Below are 26,505 nucleotides of genomic sequence, written 5' to 3'. Positions count from 1 at the left end.
ACATATGTTTTGTAATTTTATTTACATAAAATTAATAATTTTATTTCAAACTGTAACATATGTATTACCATTATATTTACTCTAAAATAATTCTATTATAATATAGTATTAATAATTATTTATTGTTATTATTGTTACATTGATATTTTTTAGTATTTTAATTTTTTTTTTTTTTGGTATAACTCTATTTAGTTATAACCTCTCAATTAGAATATAATTTGCTTGGTACCAAGTCTATTCTTGAATATAGGTTCTACTGTAATAGATCCTTTTTAACAATTCTCTATAACATTAATGTTCTTATCATTCAACACATAAATGTTAACATTCATAAATATTCTCAGAATTTATCCTAATTTATCCTTTTTTAGGTTCTGTAAATGTAAATGTAAATGTTTTATATACTGAAAAAGTGCGCCCACAACTTACATGGCAGCAAATAACTAAAGAACTTGTTCTGCAATAATAATAATAATAAGTATTTGGTTGTGTTGTTGGGATCTGAATCCAAATATTGAATAACTAAAAGTTCAAAACCCTAATTTACTACAAAATTAAGGTACTGTTACTTTCCAGCTGGTCCTACCCTAATAATCTCCACCAATAATAATTTAATTTACTGTAACTTCTGTATATGAAAAGTTATACAAATTAATTTACATATATGATTCTTGTGTACATATATGCATGGTTTGTTGGTTGGTTGGTTGTGTTTTATAACATTGATGATTGATTTGTTATTATTTATGTGGTCAAAGTTACACATCTCTCTGGATATATTTAAAGGAAGGTCCAGTCAAGCCTTACATTAATTTTACTACATAGTCATCAATTTCACATACTTTTTTGCTGCAGCTATTGAAACAAAATGTATAAATATATATATGATTTAAAATATTTACTTACATTTACTCAATTCTCAAAAAAAATAATAATAATAATAATAAGTTCTATGAATTTTATTGGCCATAATAAGATTGGGCTTTTCAATTCAGTTCGAAATAGAATTTGGAAAAGGCCTAACAATTAGAAATCAAAGCTTTTTTCTATGACAGGAAAAGAAGTCCTCATCAAAACTGTACACAATTCAATCCATACCTACTTATACTATGAATCTTTTCAAATTTTCTGTGAATTTTATCAATGACATTCATAGAATGTGTAAGAGGTTCTGGTGGGCTGGTTATGATATCAAAAAGAATATGTATTGGTGTACTTATGATCATCTTTGGTAGTATGAGATTTCATAATCTTCATCTCTTCAATCAAGTTATTTTTTTGATGAATTAGAGAATTGTATTATTTTAATCTTCATTTACATCCTACAACACCTTACTAAGGCCTGAAAGTCTAATGTACACAAACAAACAAGTTTTGCTTTACCGTAACAAAAACACAAAATTTACTCTATAAGAACCTATACCAATTTGTATCATTATGGGTGAAGGCCAATGATATATAATTCTAGTTTTTACACTCTTGAACACCTCTAGTTTTGCTTTACCGTAACAAAAACACAAATTGTTTCACATGTTGTAAGCATCGACAACAAAATAGACACAAAAAATAAGTGACCCAAGGATTCTTCATGCATTTCACATAGCAAACAATCAGAAGAGTCAATAATCTTTATCTTCTTTAACCTCTCATTAGTCTTTCATCATGTTGTGAACTGCTAATTATAGTATACTATGCTTAGGCATGTTTAGTCTAATCCACACCTCTTACTCCAATTGGCCTTCTTGGTTTCCTCACATAACAACAAGTAATTTTTTTTAATCTGATATTCCTCATTAAGGAAAGCCTAAAAAGAGATCAAGTTTTTAAAGGCTTTCTTAATCTCTACTATCTTCCTCCAATACTAACTACTTTGAGTAGGTGCAACATAGGTCCACCAATCATCTTCTTTTATATATACATTGTGAACCCATCTTACCTATAAATTATTATTTTTGGCAACAATAGTCTAAATATATTTTCGAATGGCAGTCACAATCCAAACATAAATATTTTCTTTCATAAACTTAAGTTTACTTCAATCAAGCTTTACTTGTCAAATAAATGGGTCGTCTCTACCACTTTCCCATTTCCTTGATTGGCCATGACGTACATTATAGGTTTTTACTGTAACAATAAGGATTTTGAAAAGATTTCTTCCTAGAAGAGAGATTCTTATGTTTCGAAAAATATCTTGTGCAGAAAAGAGTTTTATGATCATGGTGCTATTTGGAGGGTAGGTAATGGTAAATCTATTTATGTTTACAAAGATTACTAGCTTTCTTTGAATCTGAAGCTCATTGCCTCTCCGTCGAGTATCCTTGGCATTGATGTCATGATTTCCTCCTTAGGGAACGTGCATGATGGTTGGGCCATGCCCTTGTTTGACGTTTGTTCTCTTCTGAGGAAGTTTTTGCTATACTTTTTATATCTGGCCTTCGGGCAATGTGTCTAACAAATTTGTTTGGGGGCATGAGAAATTTGGCTTTTATTCGATTAGAAGTGGTTAATGGCTAGCTATTCAATATGTCACTAAGAATATTGCACCATTCTCTTCTAATAATTCTACTTTGTGAAAAAATTTATGGTCTTAATCTACCTCCTAAGGTCAAAAGTTTTTCTTGAAAGTTGTCCTCAAATTGGATCCCTACTATGATCAATCTTCAAAAGTATGGTCTTCTCAATGATTTTATGTGTCCGATTTTCTCTTAAGAATTGGAGACTACTTTCCATGCTCTTTAGGAATGTAACAATCTTGTTTTTTTTTTTTTTATGAAATGTCAACTTCATTAAATTAACTTTCTGAGTACAAAATGTCTAGCATAGAAACTGGATCATTAGACACAGAAATAAGACGACCAGAGAGGGACCGTGACATCCTAGCAACAACATGTGCTAGGCGGTTTATTGATCGTTTAACAGAACGAATTTTAACAAAAGGCAAAGAAAGCATAAGTGAAATACAATCTTGAACCAAATTCCCAAAAACAGAAAAGAGAGGTGAGGGGCTGCGTATGGCTGGGATGGAAACTAAGCTATCTGACTCCAGCTCAACATTTTGCCATCCTTGACGTTTGATCCAGCTTAGATCTTCTTTGATACCCATAACCTCCACAACCTCAGGGGCAAAAGCACCATTAAAGCAATGAGCTTTAGCATCAATGAGAGATCCTAAGTCGTTTCTTGCAACCATTCCATAGCCATACTAGTTGTCACTAGCAAAAATTACAGCATCAACGTTGATCTTGATTGTGTTTATACCCGGTTTAGTCCAAAGTTCAGCTCCATCATCATAATTACTAGAGTAAATGTAAGACAGAGAGTTGTTATCTTGAGCTTTACGCCAGTGATCAAGAGCTATGCGAGCTGATGTTACAACATTTGCAATAGTACGCGCCTTATCTTTCCAAACAATTGAATTTCTTGCTTTCCATAAGGACCAACAGACCATAGAGAGGGAACAAACACGGTCATCATCAAGACAGTTAAAGAGACTATCCAACCAGCTAGCAAAAGAGAGATCAAGAGAGACCCTAGCTGGTAAACCCATGTGATTCCAACAAGAAAGAGCAAAACTTTACACTTTAAAGCTTGGTGATCCTTCGACTCTTGTAAGTGATATCTATGGCTTAATTTGTAATTTAATCCTACAAACTCTCCATAGAGATATTGAACTAATTCTTGTCATTTAGTGACTTATTTGGTACTGTCGTAACAATTTTGTGCGCGCATGAAAAGCTTACCATTCCTCCAAAATTAGTGGGACGTTGGACGACTGACTTCTTTTACTCGTATCCCCATGAAAATAGTTGGGCCCCTCTTTCTATTTCTACTTTCCCTGCACTTTGTAATGTTGAGCCTCTTCCCCATTGAATTCCTCTAGGCACCAAGTTCTTCAAAGCTAATATGGATGCCGCAATCAACATAAGCTCTTGCGGACTTGGTATGGTCATTCGAGATCAAAGAGGAGTGGTGTTTTCTTCGACAATTTGGAAAGTTAAGTTTCTTCCTCAACTTGAGTGGGCAGAGGTCCTTGCCATTAGAAAGACGGTTTCACAATGCATCTCCTTATGAACAGTTATTTTTGGAGGCTCCCCCAAGACATATTTTCCTTTGTCCCCAGTGGAATCAAAAGTTTCAGGATCTTTGGGGTTCGTCCTCTTTGTAATATTATCTTCCTTAGGAGCAGGACCACTAGGAACATCTTCATCGGGAGCCACATTCTCTGGCTCAAGTCTGGTCAAGATTCACTACTACAAAAATGGGTTTTCCTGACGTTTTTAAACAATCGTTTAAAGTATTCCCGTCAGTTTCTATAACCGTCACCTATACGACCGTCGTAAAACGGGCAGAATAGGCGACAGTTTAAAACCGTCGCTAATGTGGATTTTCTGACGGTTTATAACCGTGCCCTATACTATACTATATGCGCGCGCTTGGAGATTACTTGTTGTCCAAGTATTTTTCTTCTTCGACCTCTCTCGGTAAAATACACATAACTGTCACATCCTAACTTCATATGAGCTTATTCAAGTGTGTTGAAAAGCTGAGAAGGAGATCTAAAACTTCCATATATATTTTGACTTTTTGCAAATATGATCATAACTTGGTCGATTGCAAGCGTGAAGTTTCAGTTTTGCATTAATAATCACAAATAGAGTGTGTTGAGCATCCCAAAATTTGAAATTTGCATCCCTTATGTCTTAGAACTCCAAATCTCTTGATAAGTTCATCATATTTATCTTATTTAACGTGTTTCTTTTCATTCTAATACCTATAATGTACTTGACTATTAAAATCTAAAACAAGTAAAAACAAGCATAACTATGCACAAAATAAATGTAATAAACTAAAACACTCCTCTAAAATACTTCATGAACACTTAAAACTAGTCTATCAATTATAATGGTATTATAAGGTGAAATAACTCTCTTGGAGTAAACATCTCAAGAAAAAAACGATCTTGCAATATCTATAAAAAAAAGTCTGTAAGTTACAAAAAAAAAATAGTTGAATAAGAATACTTTTTGAATGAAGGTAAGTTCGAATTTTGAGCTAAACCATTATGATTGTATTTTGAGAAATTTACACAATATACTTAAAAAGGATCACATTGTTTACAGATTTTCACATGTTTTTTTTTTTTTTTCAGCGAAAAATGTTATTTTTCTGTAGCATCAACGTCAAAACAACATTATTCTAAAACAACACTTTGTATAGTTGTAAAAAAAATTGTGTTGTTTTCTCATAGAAACAACAGTCAAAAAACAACTTTTTGTTAATAATAAAAAAACAATACTTTGTATTTTTGTAAAAAAAACAAAATCCGTAAAAATATTAAAAAAATAGTAATTTCATAAAATGTAAAAATTTTGCTATTTTTGTATATTTATGAAATAATCCCTCGCAGTTATTGACATGTCTACTATATTTTATTGAGTATGGTAAATTCCCCCATCAACAATTGATAAATGTATACCCACTTTCTTTTATTTGTTTTAATTTTTACCTTTATTTTTATACCCTTTAAGATGTATCCACTTTTATAGATGATGTCCTTATTAGATCCCTTAGATAATGTAAATTATATGCTACACTTAAGTAGAGAGTGAGGGTGTATTGGGCAATCCACTCAAAAAAGTGGGTATATATTAATAAAATATAATATGAAGGTATTTTTGATTAATAGATAAAAAAGTGGTATTTTTCAGCTTATCCCTTTTGATTTTGTATAAACTTGAGAATGAACGATATTTGGGCCCTAACTTCCACCCAAAATATATTGAGGCCCAACCAATACTAGGCAGGAAGAAAAAACATGGGCCTAGCTTATTTTAAGATTTTGGTTTTTGATATATATATATTCTAATAAGTAACACTTTATATACAAATATTGAGAAAAATAACAACACTATGTATTAATAAGCAAGTCATTTCTTCTACAATTTTATAAGTCTCTTTCTTTATGCCTAGGACATGTTACTTTTTTGGCATAACCTACTAATTTAGAACTTAATTTGAAAAGATAATATTTTGAAGTTTGATTTTTTTTAAAACAATATAAAAAATTATAAAGATAAATTTTAATATAGAATCCTGGATCACAAGTCACTTTTTTTGCTCTCATCACTTTCTGTAAATTATTTGAATATACATATTATTAATTGTCATTAATTTTATCACAAAGACACTACTTTGTTCTACATTATATATATAAATATATATTATATTATTAAGCAATTTAATTAATATAGTTCATCATGAATATTAATCAAAGACATGTTACTTTGCAAAACCATGGTCATGAAATTATATGATGGGGCCAGTGGTATTATTAATTATTATATGAAATTGCTAATCTATATCATCAACACCTCTTTTGGAGATATTATTATTTTAGTAATTTTTTTTCTTTTATATACAACAAAGTCAAATAATCCATCTTGCATATATATTTTCAAAAATATCATAAGATGACCGACAATATACAAAAATCAAAACTATATTAAATTCCAAATCGATCAGATTTTGTTTACTTAGTCACATCATGTACTATATATAGAGGCAACCTTTTCCAATAATCTATTTATCCATAATAAATAAAACATTTATGCTAAATTGTTTAAAGAGTCATTATATATAATGAAAATGGGTTTAGTAGGTTAGGTTAGGATGGTTGAGGAATACTTTGAGCTATCGATATATATTGATGTGATCGGTTTTAATGGTTATATTAAATATATAACCGCGGTATTGGATCATTTTTAAATGGTTGTGATCAAATATGTAACTATGCACATTGGTTATATTTATAGTAACTGTTAGATCATTGTTTTTTTTTTTTTTTTTTTTGAATAAAGGAGTTTCATTAAAAATTAACAGGCATCAGCCTTAACAATGTCACACAAAGAAAGCGGAGCATTTAGCTCATTAAAAATACAACCTGACAATAAATAAGACCCCCTAGCAACACAATGGGCAGCCCTATTTGCAGATCGATTAACATAAGAAATAAGGACATTATTCAAACTAGCAACAATAGTACGACAGTCCTCAACCAACAAACCAAACTGGGATGGCATATGCACTGAGCTATTAATTGCTTGAACAACAACTAAAGCGTCAGACTCAACAACCACCCTATCCCAGCCCTTGCGCTTTATCCAACTAAGCGCCTCCTTAATGCCAATGACCTCAGCTATTTCTGCAGAAACACAACCCCAACGACTCTCAGAAATAGCTTCAATAAGCTTACCATGGTGATCACGAGCAACACAACCAAAACCAAACTTTTGGTGAGCTTCAAAAGTCGCACCATCGACATTCACCTTGACCGTATACTCATCAGGTTTACGCCAACAATTACTTTTTGAGATATCCCCCATAGCAAATAAAGCATTAGGTGATTCAAATTTAGTAATTTTCCATTGGCCAAGGACATGTTTTGCCGACTTCACTACTTCCAAAGCAGACCGAGACTTATGGTTCCATTGCACTTCGTTGCGAGCATGCCAAATACTCCAACACACCATTGCAGCCTCTACACTAACCTCCTCACGGCCATCAGCTAGTAGCTCAAAAAACCAGCTACTAAAGTCGGCACTAGAACCCGGAGCCGACTGGTTCACCGCCGAAAGAGCCCAACAAGATTGAGAGAATGGGCAATCCAACAACACATGTACAATAGTCTCCATATGTATATTGCAAAAAGGACACAAGAGATCTACATTTACATGTTTAGAGTGAAGTTGTACCTTAGTTGGGAGGCAACCAGAGCAAGCACGCCAAAGAAAGTGATGAACTTTGGGAGGAATGGGCAGCTGCCATAGATGCTTCCAACAATTCTCATCTTGCAAAAATAACCAATTCCCACTTGAAGATTGAAGGAACTTATAAGCACTTTTAACTGAATAGAAGCCTGAGGACTCCATGCTCCAAAACCACCCATCTATAGTCCGAGAAGTAGATAATTGGATGCTTCGAATCAACTGAATATCTCTCTCCTCAAACATATCATTAAGAAGATCAATATCCCAAGTTCTTTCCCCAACAACCATCAGACTCGAAACATTTTGATCAACTAAACCAGGATTACTTGTCAAGACATATGGATTAGAATCATTTGGAAGCCAAGGATCAAGTAAGATACTAACCGAAGAACCACTTGCAATAGCCCTTCTTGCCGCAAGCCACTTACAAGCTCTTGAGCGGCCCAAATACTTCTCCAAATAAAGCTTGGATTAGAACCCAATTCAGCATTAAGAAACGATCCTTGTGGGTAATATCTAGCCTTATAGATTCTCGCCACGAGAGTGTCCTCCATAGTAAGCAGGCGCCAACCTTGCTTTCCCAAAAAAGAGAGATTGTAGTCCCGAAGATCACGAAAACCAAGACCACCATAGTGTTTATGTTGAGAAAGCTTCTTCCAACTAGCCCAACTCACGCCTCTACTAGTTGAATTAGATTGGGATTTCCACCAAAACTTCGCCATCATCCCCTCAAGGCTTGTGCAAATTTCTTGAGTTAGGAGAAAAACACTCATTGCATAATTAGGAAGCGCTTGAGCCACAGACTTTATCAACACTTCTTTACCAGCTTTAGACAAGAACTTAGTCTCCCAACCAAATATCTTCTTTTTCATTTTTTCCTTCAAGAAGCCAAGAATAGCATTTTTGTTTCTCCCCATAATACAAGGAAGACCCAAATAGAAGCTATCATCAGAGGCGGCATTTAAACGCATCAAACCACACAAATGATCACGCACAGGCGAGGTAACATTCTTGCTAAAGAAAACAGAGGATTTAGCAAAATTTACCTGTTGACCTGAAGCAAGCTCATAGCTGTGTAAAAGCCGCAACACACTTTGAGCTTCGTTATCATTGGCCTTGCAAAAAACATAGCTGTCATCTGCAAAAAGCATGTGAGAAACCATAGGAGCACCCCGAGCAACACGACAACCAGTTAACCAATGATGCCTCTCATAGTGCTTCAACAACAAAGAAAGACCCTCAGCACAGATCAAAAACAAGTAAGGAGACAATGGATCACCTTGACGCAACCCTCTTGACGGAATAATCGGCCCCATAGAATGGCCTCCATGAGTAACATCATACGACACCGTAGTCACACAAAACATGATCAACTGAACCCAATGTTGAGCAAAACCCATACGAAGCAACATGTTCTCAATAAAACTCCACTCAACTCGATCGTATGCCTTACTCATATCAAGTTTAATAGCCATGAATCCCTCCTTTCCTACTCTCTTTCTCTTCAAATAGTGCATAATCTCAAAAGCAACCATAATATTATCAGAAATCAAGCGACCCGGAAGAAAAGCACTTTGATGACTTGAGATCACCACAGGCAAAACTTCCTTAAATCGGTTAGCTAACACTTTCGAAATAATTTTATAAAGCACATTACAAAGAGATATAGGGCGCAAATCAGTCATAGACTCCGGATGTTTTTTCTTAGGAATAAGCACAATATTAGTATGATTTAACTCTCTTGGAAAAGAACCAACAACAAAGAAATTCTTAACAAGAGTGATAATATCATTACTTACAGTGCTCCAATATTTTTGGTAAAAACCCGACGTCATGCCATCAGGACCCGGAGATTTATCTGGATGCATTTGAAAGAGAGCTCGACGAATCTCCTCATCAGAAATCGGTTCTAACAACCGATTGTTATGGTCATTAGTAACCGCCGAAGGTACACACTGAAGCACCTCGTGGCCTGAGACAGCTGAGGCAGTAAACAACGTGGAGAAGTAGTCCACCATGACCGAAGGGAGACGCCCTTTCCAATCCACCCAAACACCATCTGAGTCTTTAAGCTTTTGAATGGAGTTTCGACGTCTTCTAGAAGTAGCTGAGGCATGGAAATACTTAGAGTTACTATCCCCTTCACGCAACCAAAGTTGCTTGCTTCGCTGCTTCCAAAAAATCTCTCGTTGCAACAACACACTATTCAAGTTGGCTGAAGCATTCTTGTAGTTCTCAACCGACACCCCATCACGGCCCCGCTTCCACTTTTGAACCTCAAGCTTACAATCTTTTATTCTCTTAGGAAAATTCCCCGAATAATCTTTTCCCCAATGCCATAAAACATCACCACAACACTTGATCTTCTCCATAACACCCCTCGGCTCACCATTATCCCAACAACTTTTAACAATCTCAAAAAACAAAGGTTCTTTCAACCATGAATTTTCAAATCGAAAAACATGTCTCTTAGCAACCACCACTTCATTAATCAACACTAAGTGTAAAGGAGTGTGATCCGAAGTAGACACCTCTAAATTAAAGAGCTTAGCCAAAGGGAAAAAATCTAACCATGATTGAGTCACCATCGCCCGATCAATGCGCACCTCCACCCAATCCGGAGTACCTCTACTTCGCTCCCAAGTGTATGGATAACCATAAAGCTCAAGATCATGTAAACCACAATCCATCAATGTATCATTGAACCCATCAACTAACCACCGTGGATAAGGATGACCACCTTTTTTGTCCTCTTGAGAAGTAACATTATTAAGGTCGCCTATGATACACCAAGGCAAACTTGACTTGTTTTTTAGCTCCCTTATAAGGTCCCATGTTCTTTTTCGTAATGATCTATTCGGCTCACCATATATTCCCGTCAACCGCCAATGTCCTTGGTCACTACCACAAACAACTACATCAATATAGGACAACCCATACTCTAGCACCTGAACATCCTCCTCTTCTCTCCACAACAACGCAACACCCCCACTTCTCCCTTGACAGTCCACCGCCAAGGCTCCTTCAAAACCAATCGCCACACGAATTCTTTCAACAATATCTTTTTTAGCAAGAGTTTCACACAAAAACAAGTAACTGGGCTTCTTTTGGACCACAAGATCCTTCAAGAATTGTCGAGCCCACGGGTTCCCAAGCCCATGGCAATTCCAGGAAATAATACTCATGATGATGGGTGGGCCTGTACACCATGGCCCACCTGTGAATCGTTTTTTGACCCATTAACACCAACATCCCCACCAATAGCTTTAGTCGACCCCCCCTCCACGTGAGCTTCAAGGCCCACACGCCCAGTACGCCTCCTCTTACTTTCCATTAACACAACCAAATCTTCCTCAATATTTGCATCATCATCACTTTCCATAAATTCAGAGTTTCCATCTATAGCCGATTGCATAATCTCCCTCCCACTTTCCTTAATTATTTCTTTCTTTTTACTCTTCCCTAAAGTCATGGGATTATGATCACCAATATGGTCAACACAATCAACATCCATGATCTTTGGGATAGCCTTAACTCCATGAAGATCTTCAGTCACACGCCCCCCTCCACCACGGCCAGCCGCCGCACCACCCTCCTCGGCCCCACTCCGAAGCCACTTAGCACCAACGAGGTAGTTTTTCTTCTTCAGATGCGCCCGTAGCGCCGCACCATACGGTTTGACCAATTGATCCATAGGTTGATCAAAGCGTTTAGGACAAAATCTATCCGCATGCCCAATAATTCCACAAACAAAGCAAAAGGTAGGAAGATGTTCATATTTGAAATTCGCCCAAATCCAATCCCCATTCTCCTTGCAAAGCTTCATCCTCCTCTTTAATGGCTTTTCGATATCCACCGTAGTACGAACACGCAAGTATTCTCTCCAAAGACCATTAAAATTCTTAGGATCTGATTTAACATACGTACCTATGTAAGCTCCCGCACTCCGAACCACCTTTTCCAACATGTATCCAGATTTCAAGTCATGAATCTGAACCTAGAAATCAAGCTTGTGAAGCGCCACTTCCTTAGGGTCTTCTCCCTTATTCAGACGATGAAAAACAAGAGGGCTTCGATTGAACGTCCAAGGGCTACCATCTATAACGGTTTGGACATCCAACTCATGGAAAAACTGAAAAAGATAACGATTCGTACCCAACTCCTTGATAAAAACACCCTTACCTGGCTGCCAAAGTGAAGCCATTAAGTGGCGCATTGCATCAAAGTCCACCGGTCGACCCGTCAGAAACTTCCCCACCAAACACCACCGATCGTCAAAAGTCGTCTCATCACCCTCATCATCTCCCCCAATCAGAACACCCGCTTCCTCATCCTCCAAACTAATCTGAGTGTACTGCTCATTCAAATCGAAATCCACGTGACTGCTCGATGCCATGATGACCAAAAGACAAGATCTTGAAGACAACCTTAAAAAACTTTAGAGAACTTTACCAACATGTCAATAGACAAGACAAATTATAATTTTTAAGTTGCTTTCAAAAAAAAAAAAAAAAAAATTATAATTTTTAAGTTGACCACAAAATACAATGTTTATTTCCCTACTAATCACTGTATTAGTAATTAGTATTAGTATTAATATTAGTATTAGTATTTTGCCACGGATTTCATGACTACTACTACTTCTACTACCACACTGTTAGATCATTGTTAAACGGTTGTGAACAAAATATGTAACTACGGTAGTTACATTTATTGTAGTTCTTGAATTATTGTTAAACAATTGTGATGAAATATGTAACCACGGTAGTTACATTTATAGTAGTTGTTGGATTATTGATAAATTGTTATGATTAATTAATAAATTTTCTATAACTTGATACTAACCTGATTTTATTTATTTTCTTATATTTATAAATATTAGTTGTGAAAAATATCTTATTAAATATTTAAATTAAAAAATTAATTTATAATAAGTATATAAATAATTACAATTAATTTGAGTTTAAAAATAAAATTCTTGTCCGTGTCAATAATTTATTATAACAAGTTATAAAAAATGTTATTATTATAGTTAGAATGGAACAATAGAAATTTGAGTGTAATTAATAAATGAAAATATGTAGAATAAGGTTGGAAATTTTGACTCTAGATAAATATTTAACAGCTTTTTATTAGTGTAATGAATTAAAGATCAAATCACATGTTACATCAAAATATATATAATAAAACCCTAAATAAAAAATTGTTGAATCTTAATTAATTTGTAACATTATTGATATCAAAGGTGGATCGAGAAAAGATGAACATAATATGAACTTTTTTCTTTGTAAAGGGAATAAATGAGCAATATGTTAGCTGTAGACAAATGAAGTTGATTTGCTGATTAAATGAAGGTAATCCTTTTCCAATAATAATAATAAAGTTAATAAATATTTTTTTTTCCCGAATTTTGATATGTACTAAATTATGTTCTCTAAACTTTTTTTGCCGTTAAAAATTCCTCCAGAACTATTGAGATTGTTAGAATTAAGGACTTTTATATAATTTCATTCAATTTTACTGTTTCAGTGATTATTTATGTACTAAATTATGCTTCCTAGACTTTAATATCTACAAAATTATGCCCCTTCAACTTTGATATGAACTAATTTATGCCTCCTGAACTTTCATCCATGTTAGAATTTTTTCACTAAAATTAGACAAAAGTTCTTAAATCTAATAATCTCAATAGTTCAGGTGAAATTTTTACTGACAAAAAAAATTCAGGAAATATAATTTAGTACATGTCAAAAATTCGAGTGGAAAAAATTTTAATTAGCTTAATAATAAAAAAAAAAAAACAAAATCTCCCAATTGGTGGATGTTACACTATATGAAAATAGTGTAAGTACTAACGAATTAGTAATTTATAATTAACGTGAAAGTTTATATATAAATATAATTGTGTAGTTATGATTAGATATTGAATAAGAAAATAGAATGTTGATTTAACTAAAAAATTGACACTATGTCAAAAGTATATTTTGAAAATTTATCATGTCCTGCTATTATCTATATCAGTGGACCAATAATAAAATACTTTATTAATATGTAATAAAAAAGAAAAAAAAAGGTAAAAATTTAACAAGTAATTATATATATGATTACTAGCTATTTTATAATAAATATAGTAGTAATTGATTTAATTTATATATATTAGATGTTCTCCATTGGTTATAGAAAGAAGATTAGTGTCCACTCCCTTGAGAGTGATTATCTTAAAGCTAATTAATTAAGTATTAGCGTGATAATTCTGTAAATAATGCTCAATTTATTTAGTGTATAGGATGATCATTTTTTCTTATAATTTATAGTTAGGTAATTATATTATTCAACGTTGTATATTATATTATATATTAAATTGACGAAGATATATACTTGTTGTTGATCAAGACTATTTCTTTCGAATAAAAATTTGTTTGTGTTTAACAACTCCACAATTTTACATTCCTTATTATTTAATTATACAAACTAATAAAACAAACAAAATCATTTTTTTTAATTGGATTTGGTTTCATTCTTATTCATATTGTAAAAATGAATTATGTTGTTAATTATGATATTTTTAACATATGGTCGTCAGTCAACAAAAATCACACTGACTGAGCATTTGGTCAAACACTCTCAATCATAAAATATTTTGTAATATGAACATATAATACTATTAAGGAAGGGAATTAATCATTATTTTAGTGTTAACCACCAACTATGAATACATATATTTATTTATTTACTACTCGAAATCTTGAAAAAATTAATTATCAACTTATATAAAAAGCATTCCAATCTGATCATCCATAAATAATTTTTAAACTGATCATAGTCAATATTGTCTCTGACTTCATGATCTTGATTTTACTAAATCAATTGTCACCAAACAAATTATGAAATTGTGACTAAGTAAATTGGGAATCTTTATATTTTTATTTTTATTTGTAGGATATATATATATATAGGACGCGTTAATATTGTATTAAATAAAAGGTAATAATATTGTGCTTTGATAAAATATTATATTGTATTAATTAATTACGACGAAAAATTATATTATTTAATATGTAACAAATAATTCGTATTAATTTTTATTATAATATTTTAAAAGGGTTTGGAGTTCACAGCCCAAGTTCTGGATTTCAAACTCTAAAAAAATTGGTTGAATTTATAGTAAAGAAAGTATAATTTCATACAATTTATTAATATAAATTAATACTAAAAATAATATTATATTAAATATATTAAATACAATGCAATTCAATATAATATCATATATTAAAATCCAATGTGTATGAAAATATGTACATATTTACACCCAACTCCAACCTATCCATGACCATGATATATAATAAGTAATATGTTTTTTATTTTTTTTAAAAAAATGTAATAATATTATACCTACCAATGAAGCTAATTACTCTTGACTTTAATAACTTATCCTCTTTAAATAAAATCAGATTGTTGTTAACATTATTTTTATCAATTTAGATGTCAATAGATAAGATATCATCTTAATTAATTAATAATAAACCTAATCACGAATTCACTTAAAGAAAATTAATTCAACGTGGAGACAAATTATGAGTGCAATGCAATACACTTCAAACTATATACATATTTTTCATTGTCTCAAACTCCAAGGCACTTCAACATTGAATGGAAATTATCATATATGTATATAAATATATATATAAATACAGCATTATCATCACAAGTGATTATATTTTATTACTTCAAATTACCAATCTGAAATTAAAGGTTAAATATTATTTTAGACTTTATATTTTATAAAAGTTATTAATTAGACCGTCTGTTTTGTTAAATGATAAAATGGACCATATATTTTCTAAAATAATACAAATAAGTTCCTGAACTGATTTTTTGTCAAAATAAAATTTAATAATAATCCGATCTAAAAGTGTTATGACAAAACTGTTTATATTTTCTATATTTGTTCGTATTAGAAATTGTCTTCAAGTTAGTTATATTAAAAAAAAAATTGTCAAAAATTAAGCTTAGGGTCCTATTTTTACTATTTTTAAAAATATAAGGTCCATTTTGTCATTTAACGAACCAGATGGTCCAATTGGTAACTTTTGCAAAACACAAGGTCCAAAATATTATTTACCCTAAATTAAATTACAAATTTTGGTTTGGTATTATATATTCCACAATTTCCTCTTAAGTGAAACGAAGACCAACCACATCTTTATTAGTACTTTTGACTATTTTTCCTAAAACAAAAAGACTTGAGTGCATGAGGGGACCCCCATAAAAACAAGGGGAGGCAGTCGCTCCTTGAAAAAGAAAATCAAGAAAAAAATATGTATGTATTTTAATTCGTTACGACATATATTTATAATAAAATATAAATATAATATTTATAGATATAATATTAGCATCGGTATATTGGTCAAGCTAGATTCTCAATGGTTCAAACTCAAATTTCACCCAAAAATTATGTTCCCTCACTTTATATCCTAAGTCTGCTAATGCAATTGAGTGTATGCCCTTTTGCTTATGAGAAATATTAAATGTGCATTAGTGGTGTTTAATACATTTTAATGTGTAATATTATTACTGATAAAATTAAGTATTAGATCCCACATAATTTAATTTAATAGTTATTATAAAATATCACTAATCAATCATAAAACGTCATCTCTAATAATATAACAATGATATTTGTTTATATATAATGAAAATAATGATTTGATTTTATATTGTAAACTTACTTCAAACTAGAGATTTAATATAAATTTCTCAAAAATAAAATAAAAAACTATGTCTTTATAATATGTATTTGAATGAAAATATATATTTTCAACTAAAGCTGTTCATAGGTAGCTTCACGCGTTCTTACCTAACCTTGAAAGCTATGTTGTTTCTTTAAGTTCAAATTGTAGTTAAGTTCTTCTACCAACCTCCAAATTTTTTAGTGTCTTGACTTAGCAATCAAAACTATGTTTAAACTTTTTTTTTTTACTTTCTTTTTTCTTTTTAGTGTAGCGTAATGGTATTTTACAATCATTTAATAGCTTAATAGCTTCAAGGTCGTAGGTTCGAACCCATGACCTCTCCCTTTTTCCCATCCCTCCCTCACCACTAAGCTAGCCTTAGTGGCTTTTTTTTTACTTCTAGAAGTAAAAGTTTCACCTGTAATATCACGTCCAATAATACTTAATGATTCAAATTTAAATTTATAAAACTCGATGTGAAATACTTAAGATTGTTGTTCATTGTATTAATTTTTTCTTCTAAGCACTCTTTTATCCCACTGAGATTGTACTAAAAAATAAAAAATAAATAAAAATTAAAAAAAAGAAGCTATATATGATTTTAACTATTAGCTACTAGTAGTGTTTAATATTTAATATTATTATAATTTAATATATATATATTGTGTATAATTATTGTTAAATTAAAATATAACGATTTAACCACTTTATGGTGATGCCTCTTAGCATATACATTTTAGATAGAAAACCAATATATTTGGTTGAATTTTTTTTACCATAAATTGTAATTTTTGCATTCTATGAGTTATTAATCTATATATAATTTTTATAAAGGCGTTGTTATTCGACACTAATAGTGTCTAGTACTTTAAAAACGTGTCATTTTATAATTAGTTAGCGATACTGTTTACAAGTTATTACATTAAATTATATAAAATCGATACTTAATTACACTAATAGCAATATTTATGCATAAAGTGCTAAGCACTACTTACCTTTTAGCATTTCTCTTTTTATAAGTAGGTAATTTGTGGACTTTAAATAATAATAATAATGAAAGGGATTTGTTGGTCCTTGAAGGTTAAAGTTTACTGTAGTGGTGCCATCTTTAAATGGAAATCCTCTGATAACCCAATTAAAATTGATTGAGATATAAGACCCTTATAACTAACACATGGTTACTGAAATTATCAAAAAAGAAAAAAAATCTGCACCACGTGACCCCTTTAATAATAATAATAATAATAATAATAATAATAATGAAAGGTAGCATTAAATTTAGAAGTTGGCTAAATTAATGGATAATATGAATATAGACATATATAAAGGTATGGGAACATAATTAGAATAGCAAAACAAAAGAAAGAAAATGAAAATGAATTAATATAAATATTGCGTCTTCATACACACACACACACCAACTCCTTCTCCTTCCAAATAAAACCAATCTAAATTCCCAAACATTTTCCATTCATTTCTTACATTCACAATCATCAAAAAAGAGAAAATGGGAATTGGGAAAACGACACCGTTTGAAGATCTTATAGAAAAAGCTGGAGGTTGTGCGGTGGTGGACGGTGGTTTCGCCACCCAACTTGAAAAACACGGCGCAGACATTAATGATCCTCTTTGGAGTGCTCTCTGTCTCATCAAAGACCCTCATCTAATCAAAAAAGTATTAATCTGCATTCATTCTCTCTTTAAAGTTTTCATCTTTAATCATTCATTCAATGTATATATAAATATATAGGTTCACAAGGAATATCTTGAAGCCGGTGCTGACATTTTGGTCACTTCTTCATACCAGGTAACATCTTTAATGGTGATTTAAACAATACCCCACAACATGTTTGATGTTGATTATCTTTGATTGAGCTTAAAGGTGTGATTTTTATTGTTTTTATAGGCTACACTTCCTGGATTTGTTTCGAGGGGACTTTCTATTGAAGAAGGGGAATTGTTATTGAGAAGGAGTGTGAAATTGGCCTTAGAAGCTAGAGATAGTTTTTGGGATTCCATGAAAAATAAACATGGTGGTCATGCTTATAACAGAGCTTTGGTTGCAGCCTCCATTGGTAGTTATGGAGCTTATCTTGCTGATGGTTCTGAATATAGGTATCATCATCATCTTATTTAATATGTTATTTGTTTTATTCAATGATGTAAAAAAAAACATATGAGCTAATATATATTGGTACTACTAAGTCTTTCTCTCTAGATCCCGCAGATTAGTTCAATTATAGATCACTAATTTTATTGTCTTTTGATTGTTCCAAATGGATGATAAGCTCATTAACTATAAATCATTAATGGTAACAATTAAAATATTAATGTTGGTTCAAAATAAAAGTCTTACACTTTTCTCTATAACAAGTATTGACTCTGCATTTTTATATTTTCTTACTAATGTTGTTTTCAGTGGGAGTTATGGATCAAATGTTGGTTTGGATAAGCTCAAAGATTTCCATAGAAAAAGATTGCAGATTCTTGTTGAGGCAGGCCCTGACTTGCTGGCTTTTGAGACCATTCCCAATAAGTTAGAGGCTCAGGTTTGTCTTAATGATATATTTATATATGTCAAGTTTAGAGTTTTGTGAAATCTGATTGGTTTGTTTGAAAACCTTTTGGTGTAGGCTTGTGTAGAATTGCTTGAAGAAGAAAACATCAAAATACCATCTTGGATTTGCTTTAGCTCTGTTGATGGAGAGAATGCCCCATCAGGAGAGAGTTTTAAGGAATGTCTTAATGTTATAAACAAGTGTGATAAAGTTAAGGCTGTGGGAATTAACTGTGCTCCTCCTCAATTTATTGAAGATCTCATTTTGAAACTCAATAAGGTAAAAAGAGATTAATTTGTTTAGACTAAGTTTTTTTGAGTGATTTGGAATTTACCTTTGAATTTTCTTGTTATCTCAGTTAACAGACAAAGCCATTGTTGTTTACCCAAATAGTGGTGAGGTGTGGGATGGTAGAGATAAGAAATGGCTGGTAAGTTTATTGTAAAGTTTTCATCTTTTTAAAATTAGTTGTGTTTGTTCATATTAAAAGATTCGAACTTGGTTTGTATTAACAGCCTTCGAAGTGTTTTAACAACGATAAGTTCGAATGTTTTGCAACGAGATGGCGTGATTCCGGGGCTAAACTAATCGGAGGATGTTGTCGGACGACACCTTCCACCGTTCAAGCCATTTCAAAGGCTTTGAAAGAAAAGCTCTAATCACTAGTAATTATAATTATATTAACTCAAACCTGTCATATTTAAGACAGCTGAAGAGGAAGATTCAAAGAGGCTGCTTCATTCTTTTCCAGATTACCAAATTAACAAAGGATTAGAAGAAACAAACAATAACTAATGATTTGTTTATCTTTATCTATCTATCTATTTATTTATTTGAATCATGGAGTGTACTCTTGTGTTGCTTATCTGTATTGGAAACTTTATATATTTTTGGCAAGTTTCATCTAATTAAACTAATTTCCATGACAAAATAATTAGTTAAAGAGCCTAATGAGAACAAATACATACACACAAAACTCATGTCAGAATTTTTTTTTTCAGAAATTTACAAACTCTGGCCAGATTTTGAGCAGAAATCCCAATCCATTACACTTACTAACGACTAATAACAGCGAAGATACGGTAAGTAGAAAACTAATGAAGACCGACTAACTGCATATTTCATCGTCGAGGTGGGACTTGCTGATCATAATATCTCAAACTGCTGGCATATCGATCACCAGATGCCAAGCCTGCATATCTTCTTTCGGGGCTTCCATTCAATGTGTCGTAACCCCAGCTACCTATAAGTAGTTTAATTTTTACAAAAGGCGGCTTAAAATCAACATATTTTACTTGTTTCTTAAGGTAGAGTCCTAAAGATTAGAGAAACATAGAGATTACCTAGCCCTTGTGCTTGTGCCCTTCGTTCTGAGTATTGCCTTTCTGCATTTTGCTTCTCTTCACGTAATTTTTCTATTTCACGAGCCATGAAAATGAGGTTCTTTTCCATTGCTTGGTTCTGTTCAACCTGTTCTTGGTTTATTGATTTCTCATATTCATGAACCCTCCTAGGAATTAAGACACAAGTATTAACAATGTAATTGTATAGAAAGTAAAAGGAATATGATGAGTGGTTTAACAATCAAACCTTGCCTCGAAAACATCTTTGCGAACCAGATCAACATCTGTTTTTAGAGAAACTAGTTGCTGATTCTCAGCTTGCAGTCGATTAACAACTTTTGTGAGGCCCTGGACTTGAGCAGACATATCCTGCCGCATAGAATTTAATTGCTGAATTTCAGCTCTTAACTGGACAACCTCTGTCTTTATAGGCTCAGTCGCTTTGAGATCAGCTTCTAGCTTTCGTACTTTTTCCATTAAATCTCTAGCCCGTGCATCCTTCTCTGTGCGAAGAGGTAGTACAACCTGACCCAATCTACGGATCTCATCTTTTACAGCAGTCACATCCCTTTGAAGGAGGGTGTTATCATCAATTACAACTCGATTCTCAGAAATAATCCTCCTCATATCTCTATGTTGTAGCTCACGCTCTTCTTCTAAACCAGTGGGGTGAATAGGCAGCGACCCTTGTCCTCGGCTCATAATAGGCCGACGATCATCATGAAATTCTCTAAAACTGTCAGGGTGGTGAGGAATTTGAGTCCTCCAAGCCATGATCAAGAATTTACAGGAATTCTGAACTGTCACATAAATCCCATTAGATAAAAAGCAATCACAGTAGCAGGCAGTTCAAGTAGGAGAAAATCCGAAAAATATGATACTTAAGACACAAAGGTAACGTTTGATTTGAGGTAATGGAATAGAAAGGAAACAACTTTTATTCTATTTCTTTGTTTGGTGTCATTTTAAAGTATTGGAATGTCATTCTTATTCTAACTATGTTTTCATTCCTTCTAACCAAAAGTCACCTAATGAAGTGTTTGTTATGTGAGTCTAAGTTAGTGAAAGTAGAGTCTAGAGTTTGAGAGAATATGAAACCTAGTGTTGGAAGGAATTGACATAACCACTATTTTAATTTAAAATGTAGGATTTAATTTGAAACACAAACCTCATGATTATTAAAATTTAATTTAGTTTGACATTCTCATTCTCATCAAGTTTAGCGCCACAAAAATAAAAAAACTATTGCAGATTCTAAGGCACAGTGTCTTACACAACAAATGATTTATAATCAAAGCTTCTGACACACAAAATTTAGCTTGACTTGACATAGCTTAAACATGTCAATTTATTGATCATCCTAAGAACTTCCAACAGAAAATAATTCTTGTATATGAATCTTCATATACCTTTTCCCCCATTTACAACTTCTCACTACTAAAACAACTAAGCAACAATCTCAAAATTTACATGCCCAAATTGATAAAACCTAAATTAAAGCCAAAAAAAAAATCCTGAAATCCTGAATGTTGACACCCAAAAAATATTTTAAAGAAAACAAAAATAAAATCTAAAAAATTCCATTCCCAAAAATACAGTTCATTTTATTATTATTCACTTTCATTATATTTCGAAATAAATACGACATTAGGGTTTCATACTCACTTATTAACTAACATCATAACTAATAATAAAGCTAAAATCTTTGTTAGATTTGACGATCAGTATTAGGAGAAAACATCAGTAAGATAGGTTTTTGAGTAAAAATTGATTGAAAGCAATGATCGAGGAAAGAGAAAGGCGACGACTTACAGTTCAAAACTTGAGAAAGTCCGGTGACTGACTCCGATTTTCCTCCACACCTCAGTTTCTTTCTGCTATTCGAGAATTCATCAAAGTATGAAGAAGACTTGTTTAAGGGCCTGGGCTTGCTTCTTTTCATGGGCTTAAAAATAAGAAAGAAAGCCCAAATCTTAGCAAGGGATTATTACAAAAATGCCAAAAATTTTACATTTTTACGGATCTACTTTTTTACATTATTTACGGAATTTTATTTTTTTACAACAGAATGTTGTTTTTACGTTGCTTGTTGTTATGGAAAATAATGTGACTTTTTTTTACAATAATATAAAGTGTTGTTTTTCTGTTGTTTCAGAATAATATTGTTTTAACGTTGATGCTACGGGAAATCCATAAAAATAACTTTTTTTTCCGAAAAAAAAGGTGAAAATTTGTAAGGAAAAAAAGAATATATAAAAATGTCTGTAAAAATGTAAAAAAAAAAAAAAAATGTGTTTTTAGGTTTGTTGTGTAAACTTCCCAAAAAACCAACCATATCTTTGGCCTGTTTTTGCTAGAAAATAAGCAATGAACTAAGCTAATGAGACAAGTGAGTATTTTTTTCCTTTTTTTTTTTGGGTTAATTTCACAAATGCACAAAAACAGCAAAAAAACAACAAAAATACGGTTTCACAGAATTTTAAACATTTTTACAATTTTTTTAATTTATTTACATAAAATACGGTCTTTTTATGTTGAAATTTTGTTCATTTGTTGTTAATTTTTTGTTATATGTATGTTATTTTTTATTGTTTTTTTGTTGTTATTTTGATGTTATTTTCATGTTGTTTTCTTGTTGATTTTATGTTGTTTTCGTGTTATTTTTTGGAAAATCGTAAAAATGTAAAAAAAACATTCTTTGAACGTAAAAATATAAATATTTTACAAAAAATAGTGCATTATGTAATTATTCCTTTTTTTTTCTAAGAAATTACATATTTTATGAGTTTCTATATAATATTTAAAAACATTTTTTTTAATTTTTATTTTTTGGTTTTTAATTTTATTTATAAAATAATTTATTTTTTAGAAAGTCATATTTTTGCAAATTTTGGGCGTAAAAACTATTAACAATACAAATTCCTCTTCGAGGAAATTACACTCTATACTCTTTTTATATTGTCGTCTTTTATTTTTACCCTCTTTTTTAAAGTCTATAATTTTTACCTTTTTTTTAAAAAAAAACATTGTACTAATTTTGTCCATGTCACTTCAAGATATTCTCCATGTGATGCTCTTATGTCAGGATATTTTGGGTACAATACATATAAAAAAATGTATGTTTCAATTAAATATAAAATTAAAGGTAAATTTGATTAATTGATTAATAAAAGTGGTATTTTTCAACTTACCTCAATTCCTTCTTGTTCATGGGCTTAAATGAGAGAGTGAGGAAGGTGACCCAAATCTGAAAAACAACCACATTTACTTGGGCTTTGTTTTGAGCAATGAGCTAAACAAATGACAACATAGTGAGTAATTTTGTGCTTTTTTCTTTGAATAATTGCTGGGGAATACTTAAGTTTAATTTTAGGTTACAGATAAATACTTAAGTTTAATTTTTGACAGTAATAATACTTAAATTATATTTCTAAAACTTCTGTAAATGTAATGATTTATTTCACATACAAGGTCTCTAATTCAAGTCTAAGATGTCCTAACTATGTCAAGGAAAAGAATAAAATAAACATTTGACTCCTTCACATGTAAATTCCACTTGGCTTTGGGGATATAACTTAGTTAATAGAACTTCGCTCTTCCAATTAGGTCTTTGCAATCATGGATCGGGTGTTTAATTGTCCAGACAGTATTGATAGCATCTAATACCTAAATCGGTAGCTAATTTTTTTTAATTAACAAGAAAAACAATCGAAACATGCTATATCTGGAATCCATGCGAAAGAGGATCAAGTTTGTTCTTACTTTTCTAAATTTTTTTGAACAAGTATTTAAAAAAATGCAACATTTCTACCAATAAAACAAAAATGACAAGTGCCTATCCAAAGTAGAATTTTCCAATAATCCAATAATTTAAATAATCAAGAACTTGTAAAAATGTAGTGGGTGTAAGTGTAACTATATTATGTGCTAACTAGTTTACAAAATCTTTCAATGTCAAGTAATGAAAATCAAGCTATATAGCTATGCAATCAATTGAAACAAGACACCAAATTTAAAAGAGACAAAAGATATATAAAGAGAGAAAGATGAGACCATTTTTGAGTCATTGTCAAAGCAAAGGAATAATGTGAAGCAATTTCATTTTCCTTGGTGAAAATTCATTCATCCATTCCCCAAATTTTCTTTGTGATCAGATATACACATCAGCTCATACTCATCACCTCACTATATATCCACAACATAATTAAAAATAAAAATAAAATAAAATCATCTTCTTGTATTTCTCTTCACATTATACTAAATATATCTTAAGCTAAAATTGTTCAAACTTCAAAATATATATGATATATTCATTATCCTCAAGTCATTGAAAAATATGACAAATGTAACTAAACATGAGAATAATTGTACATGTATGTATGACTAAGAATTATGTAATAGGAACCATAGAACATATTATAATTAATTATATATATATGGATAAATATCACAGAGTTTACTTGTAGACTTGTAGTATTATTACATTATTTCTGAATTGTTGACCTTTTATGTGGTTCGAAAAAACTATTCTCTTTTATATATTTACATTTATATATATTATATAAACACATTTATATATATAATGTGGAGGATGAGACTTAACCAGTTACATCATCAAATGACTTTATATGGCCCATTCTGTTGTAACTTAAGTTAGATGTTGACTATTTAGGTTTAAATAAAGATTTTCTGTCCTTAATTAATTAAATTAATTTTTATTTTCCAATTTTACTTTATTTTAGGACGTAACACTTTCTTAGGCAAGTATCATTATGTTATATTATTTATAATAATATAATGTATAGATTAAATATGTGTAATAAATTAATAATATGTAACATATGACAATGTATATTAGTTGTCATCTTTTTGTAACATTTGGGAGTTACTTGTTACTATGAGTAACCTCCACCATCATCACCAACATTAAGAGTGTAAAAAGATGTTACACCTCTTAATTTGAAATTCTTAATGCTATAGGAGTTATGGTGTGTGTAGAAGTTACATTTGAGTCCATAACATCTATGGGGTTATGAGTTTGAATTTCAAATGGTGATGATATCCTAAACACTATATAAAGAGGTCTAAGGTGCTCATTTTGGAGATGAAGTTTTCTATCAAAAAAGCACATTGCTAGAAAACCCTAAGGCTTGATAATTCCCAAAGCTATTTCCTAGAGAGTTCCCTTAGTGCTTAGAGATAGGGGGAAATAAGCTTTTGGACAAAGGTGTAATACCTTGTTCAAGTCATGGTGATCCCCACTAATCTACACTCAAGGTTGTGAGTGAGTGTTTATATATATATATATTATTCTCTTGTTATATATATACATATATTATATTACATGTGTTGTAATCTTCTCTTCTACCTTTCATATATATATATGTAATATATAGTGTATATATATGTATTGTACCATATATTTAATCAATCTCTTATTTTAGTCCTTGTATTATTTTACAATAGAGTTGTAATAAATCTTGATTTTCTTCCATTGTTATAAAATCTCTAACACATTATCCTTGTCCTTACTTTTTTTTTTTTTTTGAAGAACACCAAGTTCATTATGGAGAAAAATAAATGGAAACACAAGGGAAATCCCCTCCCCTTGATAAAGACTTGGCTAAAAATTCTAACCTTTCTTGCTAAATCATCCACATATGAGTTAAAACTACGTTTCACAAAGAAAATATTACAACTACTGAAACTTTTAATTAAATCTAAAACCAACAGAGAGACATTCAAAAAGGTCCAATTTGGGATACATCTATGATTCTATAGAGCTTGAACCACCATTTGCGAATAGGAGAGAATAGAAATCTCCATCTGTTAATTTTATTTTTGACATCATTAAATTGATAAAAATATTTTATAATTTAATTATTTATTTTCGGTTGAGTTGTTTTATTTGTTTCCAATTTTTTTTTATATTGATATAATTATATAATTAAAGTAGTGTTATACCCATATCTCGAGCAACAATATAATGTTGGCACGTGTAAGGAAGTTGGAATATGAACCAGCCCAAATTATAAAATAATAAATGCATTCAAACAACTCGTCTTACAAAGTACAATCAGTAGAAATATTTGAACATTCAAACTCA

General features: G+C 31.4%; 2 protein-coding genes across 3 annotated transcripts; one reads left to right on the top strand and one right to left on the bottom strand.

Annotated features, from left to right (window-relative positions):
• Window positions 1-17,802: 17,802 nt before the first annotated feature.
• LOC115712805 (homocysteine S-methyltransferase 1) lies at window positions 17,803-19,953 on the top strand. Its single transcript, XM_030641178.2, has 7 exons — window positions 17,803-18,173; window positions 18,249-18,305; window positions 18,405-18,613; window positions 18,918-19,047; window positions 19,132-19,335; window positions 19,415-19,486; window positions 19,572-19,953. Exons 1-7 carry the CDS (start codon window positions 18,006-18,008, stop codon window positions 19,713-19,715), a joined length of 984 nt encoding a protein of 327 aa, XP_030497038.2. The 5' UTR covers window positions 17,803-18,005; the 3' UTR covers window positions 19,716-19,953.
• On the bottom strand, window positions 19,944-22,356 carry LOC115712806 (protein FLX-like 3). 2 transcript variants are annotated; one of them, XM_030641179.2, is made up of 4 exons: window positions 22,212-22,356; window positions 20,647-21,199; window positions 20,400-20,566; window positions 19,944-20,299 (listed from the first exon to the last, which is right to left on the bottom strand). In XM_030641179.2, the coding sequence occupies exons 1-4, from the start codon at window positions 22,339-22,341 to the stop codon at window positions 20,178-20,180; spliced, it is 972 nt and encodes a 323-aa protein (XP_030497039.2). In that variant the 5' UTR covers window positions 22,342-22,356; the 3' UTR covers window positions 19,944-20,177. The 2 variants fall into 2 exon arrangements, with proteins under 2 accessions (XP_030497039.2, XP_030497040.2); XM_030641180.2 differs by having other exon boundaries at window positions 20,647-21,194; window positions 22,212-22,288.
• Window positions 22,357-26,505: the final 4,149 nt, after the last annotated feature.

The sequence above is a fragment of the Cannabis sativa genome, chromosome 4 (assembly GCF_029168945.1).
Source record: "Cannabis sativa cultivar Pink pepper isolate KNU-18-1 chromosome 4, ASM2916894v1, whole genome shotgun sequence".
Lineage (NCBI taxonomy): Eukaryota > Viridiplantae > Streptophyta > Magnoliopsida > Rosales > Cannabaceae > Cannabis > Cannabis sativa.
The sequence above is the reverse complement of the archived record's forward strand: the minus strand, read 5'-3'. Positions and strand labels throughout refer to the sequence as shown.

Excerpts from the sequence above, each read along its gene's own strand:
- LOC115712805 (XM_030641178.2), top strand. The coding sequence starts at position 18,006 with ATGGGAATTGGGAAAACGACACCGTTTGAAGATCTTATAGAAAAAGCT. Across the intron at positions 18,174-18,248 it reads ACCCTCATCTAATCAAAAAA|GTTCACAAGGAATATCTTGA; the intron begins GTATTAATCTGC and ends ATAAATATATAG. Across the intron at positions 19,487-19,571 it reads GTAGAGATAAGAAATGGCTG|CCTTCGAAGTGTTTTAACAA; the intron begins GTAAGTTTATTG and ends TTGTATTAACAG.
- LOC115712806 (XM_030641179.2), bottom strand. The coding sequence starts at position 22,341 with ATGAAAAGAAGCAAGCCCAGGCCCTTAAACAAGTCTTCTTCATACTTT. Across the intron at positions 20,567-20,646 it reads AAAGATGTTTTCGAGGCAAG|GAGGGTTCATGAATATGAGA; the intron begins GTTTGATTGTTA and ends CTTAATTCCTAG. Across the intron at positions 20,300-20,399 it reads GGCACAAGCACAAGGGCTAG|GTAGCTGGGGTTACGACACA; the intron begins GTAATCTCTATG and ends AACTACTTATAG.